This window comes from Amblyraja radiata, chromosome 13 (assembly GCF_010909765.2).
Source record: "Amblyraja radiata isolate CabotCenter1 chromosome 13, sAmbRad1.1.pri, whole genome shotgun sequence".
Taxonomy (NCBI): Eukaryota; Metazoa; Chordata; class Chondrichthyes; order Rajiformes; family Rajidae; genus Amblyraja; species Amblyraja radiata.
Window position 1 is genome coordinate 39,720,267 of NC_045968.1, and position 7,538 is coordinate 39,727,804.

General features: G+C 43.8%; 1 protein-coding gene across 1 annotated transcript in view; it reads left to right on the top strand.

The window, feature by feature from the left end:
- pfn2 (profilin 2) overlaps positions 1-5,059 on the top strand; it is a 45,002-nt gene extending 39,943 nt beyond the window's left edge. Inside the window, exon 3 of the mRNA XM_033031855.1 lies at positions 2,966-5,059. Within this exon, the coding sequence (XP_032887746.1) occupies positions 2,966-3,063 (98 nt within the window). The 3' untranslated portion in view covers positions 3,064-5,059. The remainder of the gene's footprint in view (positions 1-2,965) is intronic.
- The last annotated feature ends 2,479 nt before the right edge of the window (positions 5,060-7,538 follow it).

Consider the following 7,538-nt stretch of genomic DNA (forward strand, 5'->3'; position numbering starts at 1 on the left):
TAATATTTTTACACACTATGTGAAAATTCAAGTTCAAGTTCAAGTTCAAGTGAGTTTATTGTCATGTGTCCCTGTATAGGACAATGAAATTCTTGCTTTGCTTAAGCACACAGAAAATAGTAGGCATTTACTACAAAACAGATAAATGTGTCCATATACCATGATATAAATATATACACACATGAATAAATAAACTGGTAGTGCAAATAGCAGAAAGTGGTTGCTAATAATCAGTTTTGTCTGAGCCAGGTTTAATAACCTGATGGCTGAGGGGAAGTAGCTATTCCTGAACCTGGTTGTTGCAGTCTTCAGGCTCCTGTACCTTCTACCTGAAGGTAGCAGGGAGATCAGTGTGTGGCCAGGATGGTGTGGGTCTTTGATGATACTGCAGCCTTTTTGAGGCAGCGACTGCGATAAATCCCCTCGATGGAAGGAAGGTCAGAGCCGATGATGGACTGGGCAGTGTTTACTACTTTTTGTAATCTTTTCCTCTCCAGGGCGCTCAAATTTCCGAACCAAGCCACGATGCAACCGGTCAGCATGCTCTCGACTGTGCACCTGTAGAAGTTAGAGAGAGTCTTCCTTGACAGTCCGACTCTCCGTAAACTTCTCAGGAAGTAGAGGCGCTGATGAGCTTTTTTGATAATTGCGTTCGTGTTCTCGGACCAGGAAAGATCTTCAGAGATGTGCACCCCCAGGAATTTGAAGTTCTTGACCCTTTCAACCATCGACCCGTTGATATAAATGGGGCTGTGGGTCCCCCTCCTACTCCTTCCAAAGTCCACAATCAGTTCCTTGGTTTTGCTGGTGTTCAGGGCCAGGTTATTGCGCTGGCACCATATGGACAGTTGCTCGATCTCTCTTCTGTACTCTGACTCATCCCCATCAGTGATACGCCCCACAATAGTGGTGTCGTCAGCGAACTTGATGATGGAGTTCGCACTGTGGTTCGCTACGCAGTCATGGGTATAGAGTGAGTACAGCAGGGGGCTGAGCACGCAGCCTTGAGGTGCTCCCGTGCTGATTGTTATTGAGGCTGACACATTTCCACCAATACGAACAGACTGTGGTCTGTGGACGAGGAAGTCAAGGATCCAGTTGCAGAGGGATGCGCAGAGACCCAGTTCTGCGAGTTTGGTAACCAGTTTGGAGGGGATGATTGTGTTAAATGCCGAGCTGTAATCAATGAATAACAGCCTGACATATGAGTTTTTGTTGTCCAAGTGGTCCAGTGCGGAGTGGAGGGCCAGCGAGATCGCATCCACCGTTGATCTGTTGTGGCGGTACGCGAACTGCAGTGGGTCCAGGTTTTTGTCGATGTAGGAGTTGATTTGCTCCATGATCAACCTCTCAAAGCACTTCATCACCACCGGTGTTAGTGCCACTGGTCGATAGTCATTGAGGCACGTCACCTTACTCTTCTTGGGCACCGGTATAATTGATGCCCTTTTAAAGCAGGTGGGGACCTCAGACCTCAGAAGTGAGAGGTTGAAAATGTCCGTAAAAACTCCCGCCAGTTGGTCCGCACAGGTTTTTAGAACACGGCCGGGTATACCATCAGGTCCAGGTGCTTTTCGGGGGTTCACCCCTCTGAAGGATTTCCTGACATCGGCCTCTGTGACTGAGACTGAAATGCCATCACAGCGAATGGGGGATCGGGAAGGCACATCAGTATTCTCCCTGTCAAAGCGTGCGTAAAACGCATTGAGCTCGTCAGGGAGTGATGTTACACCGGCATTCGAGCTGCCTCCTGGTTTTGCAATAGAGAAATTTAATACAAATTTCATGTAGTTCTGTGAGTTGGGTCACGAAACAGTAGATTAAAGCTCCTCGGCCTGCAGCCTAAAAGGCTCTGACCGCCGGCCTGCTGAAGCCGTGGTCTGCGGAGCTTCTAGCCGCGGGCGTGGTGTGGATTTACCATCCCGGAGATGGGGATCACCAGAGAAGAGCTCCGACCGCTGGCCTGCCTGTGGTCTATAACATCGAGAAGCCACGGTCTCCGATAGGAAAGTGGCCGATTCGGGCACTCCAAGCTCCAGTGTGTTTCATCCATCCCGATGTCGGAGTTTTGATCATCCCAACGAGAGGGCCTGCACATTTGGGCCATCCGTAGCGGCGACTACGGAGGGTTAAGGCCCCCATACACGGGTGAACAAAAGGAGGAAGACTGACTGAACTTTATTGCCTTCCATTACTGTGATCACTGTGGTGGATGTTTGTTAAGTTCTATCGTTCTTTTAGAGGTGTTGTTTTCTTTTAATTGTATGGCTGCATGGTAACTCAAATATCACTATCTTAATTGGTGCATGTGACAATAAATGAATTTGAATTTAATCAAAGTTTTATAAAGCTGCAACATGCATTCCTGATTCTTGTACTCAATGCCCTGACAAAGCATTGCTTTGGCGAGTGGTTTGTTTTTGCAGCTTGCCATCTTGGTTTTGCAATGTTATCTGATTGCTGTTAACCGAATGTTAACACTTGTGACTACCTTCTGTGCCATCACAATTTAAGATCCAAATTTGGCTTGGTGCTGAACATAGTCATATTTAAGTGTATTTAATACAAATCACATTTTAATCACCAGGCATGGTTTTCTCTGAACTTATGCATCCTGGTCGTTGAACTAAGTTGAACTAACTTATTATGCTAATTAATAATCATCCCTTTCATTATACAGAGGAATTAAGTACACTTGAGTTTTGTGCATTGTGGAATATAACAATAACTTGGGTGGTATGACTAAAGTATGTTAATGCTTTGTAGTTTGATATTAGAAGCTATATTAGGGTTATAATGTGCAGATAAAGCTTTAAATTAGTAACACTGTTTACTCTTGCTCTGATTTCATATAAAACATCAGTTTTCCATGTGGAAATGTTTTTGTAGACATGTTAATTATGCATTTAATTGTGCAATGTTCATTCTGTACAATTTTCTAATGTTTCTTTTCTTTTTCTTTCAGTCTTGGTCTTTGTAATGGGAAAAGAAGGGACCCATGGAGGAATCTTGAATAAGAAGGCATTCGTAATGGCAAAATACTTGAGAGATACTGGGTTCTAGTTGTCCAGGATTGCTATTCAGTAGTTTAAAAAAAATTGCTATTAAAGTTTCCTTTAGCAGTCACCTACTCTTTCATGTTGAAGTTACGGAAAGTTTAATAGCAATGCAGGGTTTGGGGGGGTATGAGCCCATGTCTCCTTTGTATCCCTGTATGGTGGGGAAAGTTTAAAAATTTAATTTTTTCCCTTATGTACTCCAGCATTGGTTGTGGTCATGGGGAAGGAAATTGTCCATGGAGGGTAGTCAACAAGAAAGCATTTACCATGGCTACATACCTGAGGAATTCTGGATACTAAGCAGCCTCGCCCCATCCACCTAGCAACTCATTCTCACACCTTGCCATCACACACCTTGCCAGCAGTGCTACCAGACCAGTTGGTTAGAATTTTTTTAATTTATCCATTTGATTTCCTTGCCCCTTGCCACTTGATTGTAATAACATTGTAGCTGTAATGGAAAGTAAATCCCCTGTTTTGGCACCATTAGCACAATAACTAAATGGTGATATGCATGTTATTACTTTTGATATTGTTGCAAACAATTGGGCTGACTTGCTGAGCCTGGGCATTGCTTTGTTTTAGCATTTAGAAACTTTATTGGCATCTAAAGTCACCAAACCAGGTTCTGATTATTCGCTATCTCCCTTCCCGTGCCCATTTGAAGTACTTGGTGAAAATAAATGAAAAGGTGCTGGTTGTACAATCTTAAATTTAAGTGTTGCTGAGCCAACACATTCAGCAGTTGCGTAGCTTTGAACCTTTTTGTTTGAGCATGTTGGAAGAAAGAGTGCATGCATATTTTGTTTGCCATAATGTTCCTGACCTAGGTTGTATACTTTCCTTGTAAATTCATTGCTCATTGACATTGCTGAAGCACCTGGATTATTTTAGTTTCAAAACCTGTTTACATCTGTGGATAACTTTACAGAAGCTTTGCAGGTGCACTCTTTAACATAAACTAGTATCACATTTTTTTTTGCATCTTAACCACATTGGATGTGATTACAAAATTGCTCTTGGGTTGTGCAAATTTATCCCAGGGACATACCACGATTCTGACTGATCAGTTTAATCTCCAGGAACATTCCATCTTTACAAAGCTCAGGCACTTAAATGTTGTTTTGCCAGCTCCTTTAATGCGAGTTTAACTTTTTAAATAAAGGTTGCCACTTTGGACAATAAGTATCCCAATATAACCATCACAATGTGTCCAGTTTTGAGTGCTCCATAGGACCAATTAACTTGCAGCTTGGGGGATTGTAAAAGGGCTGTTTGCTATAAAATGATGCAAAGGATCACTGCCACCCCTCAATACTCTATTGGCAATTAGATAAAGATATTATAGCATATCCATGAATGTTGATTTGAAGGTAAAATGCTTTTGTTAGTATCTGATGAAGGGTGGCAGTCTCCTATATAGAAATCAAACTGTTGAAAATCTTTCAAATCAAGTGAATTGATGCATTAGACCTGGTAAGCTCGTGCTGCGGAAGGAAACTCTGGAAGAATTGACTTGTGCTCCCTTGTTTTGAAATCTGTGGAAATGTCTGTTTTGAGCACGGTACTAACTTATGTTCAGTTCAAACAACTACAAAATTTCTGTATTCACATATGAATAAAATGGGAGATGGTATTGGTTGGAATAATCACACTTGGCTGTCTTGTGAAATTATTTTGCAAATGTTTGTATCCTGTGCCATACATACTGCATAGAGATTTGCTATTGTGAGATGGATTTTAACTGCCGCTGCAAGGCTATAATTTGAACGGCACTTCCTTAGGTGCGTTACTCTAGCATATACTCAATGTTCAGGCCTTGTGAAATATGTACAGATTTAAAAAATTCTTGTTGCTGACTTGTCCATTTTCTTTCCCTGCACTTTTCTTACATCTGGGATACAGTCTAACTCATCTGATTTTAAAATGCATTTACAGAATGCCATAAATGTTAAACCACCTTGTTTACAGACAGATGAAATAAATTTATTCCAACCAGATGTCGGCTGTTTGTTTTTGTATGGACTGGGGTATATAGTTTCTTTTTTCCTTGTGGGATATGAAAATATAATTAGTCATGTCAACTCTGTATGCCCTCGTTGCTATTAACTGAAAGTGTGAACTCTCCAAAGTTAGTCATGAAGTTCCCATACACCTTTCTATTCCATCTCAGTGAATGTGGTTATGCTCTGTGGCTAACATTGTTGGTGTATTTATAGATGATCTGCACCACAGTCACAGAACAATGGAGCAGGGTGAGATAATGTTTCTGGGTAGTTAATAGTACCAAGTAAGGCTGATTGTTATCCTGGGTGGTGTGCTGTTGGGATAGAGTTGAGCAATGCTAATCTAGGTACATCTAATGTTTTCCATAATATGCCCAGTAGATAAGTAAGTAAGTTTATTGGCCAAGTATTCACATACAAGGAACTTGCCTTGGTGCTCCGCCCCCAAGTAACAACATGACATAGTGACAGTTATGATTGACTCAGAAAACACTAAACATTAATAATAATAAAACATTAATGATAAAATACCATTGATCAAGTATGTGAACCAACAAAATACCAGATCAAAGGGAGGCTACAGATTTTTGGCTGTTGAGTAGAGTAACTACTCGTGGATAAAAACTATTTACGTTTGGCTGTGGCAGCTTTGACAGTCCAGAGTTGTCTTCCAGAGGGAAGTGATTCAAAGAGTTTGTGGCCAGGATGAGAGGGGTCAGAGATGATCTTGCCCGCTCGCTTCCTGGTCCTTGCAGTGTACAGTTCATCAATGGAGGGAAGGTTGCAGCCAATAATCTCTGCTGATCGGACGATTCGATGCAGCCTCCAGGTGTCGTGCTTGGTGGCTGAGCCAAACCAGACTGTGATGGAGAAAGTGGGAACAGACTCTACGATGGTCGTGTAGAATTGGACTATCGTTGCCTGTGGCAGATTGTGCTTCCTCAGCTGCCGCAGGAAGTATATCCTCTGTTGTGCCTTTTTGACTGTGGAGTCGATGGTGGCCCCCCACTTGGAGATGATGGTTCCCAGGAACTTAAAAGACTCCACAGATGTGACTGTGGTGTTGTTGATGGTGAGTGGGATGAGGGGAGGGGAGCTCTCCTAAAGTCTACAATCAATTCCACTGTCTTAAGAGCATTGAGCTCTAGGTTGTTGCTACGGCACCAGGACGCCAGCTGTGACACTTCCTGTCTGAAGGCAGATTCCTCCCCATCCAATCAGGGTTGTGTCGTCCACAAATTTGAGAAGCTTGACAGAGGTGTCTGTGGAGGTGCAGTCGTTGGTGTAGAGAGAGTAGAGGAGAGGGGAGAGTATGCAGCCTTGCGGTGCTCCTATGCTGAGTGTTTGCGGGTCCGAGATGTGCTTTCCCAGCCTCACATGCTGCTTCCTGTCTGTCAGGAAGTTGGTGATCCACTGACAGAGGGGTTCAGGCACAGTCAACTGGGAAAGTTTGGAGTGTAGCAGCTCTGGCACAATGGTGTTGAATGCAGAGCTAAAATCAACAAACAGGATCCTCGCATAGGTCCCCTGGCGGTCTAGGTGCTGCAGGATGAAGTGCAAGCCCAGGTTGACTGCATCATCCACAGATCTATTGGCCCGATATCAAACAGCAGAGGGTCCAGCAGGGAGTTTGTGATATTTTTCAGCTTGGCCAGCACAAGGCCAAGTGTCTTCATGACTACAGAGGTCGGTGCGACATGCCTGTAGTCATTAAGACGAGTAATCCTTGGCTTTTTGGGTACAGAGACAATAGTGTAGACTTTGAAGCTGGCAGGGACAGTACATGTTTGCAGGGACTGGTTATAAATGTCTGTATGGACCGGTGCCAGCTGTTTGGTACAGCTTAAGAGTAGAGGGGGAAACATTGTCGGGTCCTGGAGATTTCCGGCTCTTTTGTCCTCTGAAAAGCCTCTCCACTTCCTCTATTTTTATTGTTGACATTGGATAAGTTATGTCTTGCAACACAGAGGGTGTGGATGATTGGGTGTGAAGAGGTGATTGGAGGGGGGTGGGTGTAGAAAGGCACAGTCTTTGTAGCCTGAGGTCAGGCTGTGAATGGGTGTGAAGTGTTGGTTGGGGTGGGAAATGGTCCAGTCTTTTCCTACTGGAGTCTTGCCTTAAGTAGGTGTGAAGTGGTGAATGGGAAGGAGAGGGTGCAGGGTCCATTCTTTGTAGACTGGGGTCTGGCTGTTGGTTGGGCAGGGGGTACCAGGGTTACGTTTCTGCTTGTCAAATCTGCAGTAAAACTCATTCAGGTCGTTGGTCAGCTGACGATTGTCCAAAGCGCAGGGGGTCTTTCCTCATGCAGCTGGTAATTTCTTGCAAGCCCTTCCAAACTGAAGAAAGAGTCACTAGCTGAGAACTTGCTCCTCAACTTCTCAAGAGTACCTTTCCTTGGCAGCTCTGATTCCTCTTCTCAGCTTGTACTTGGCCTGCCTGTAGAGGTCTGCATCCCCGCTCCTGTAGGCCTCGT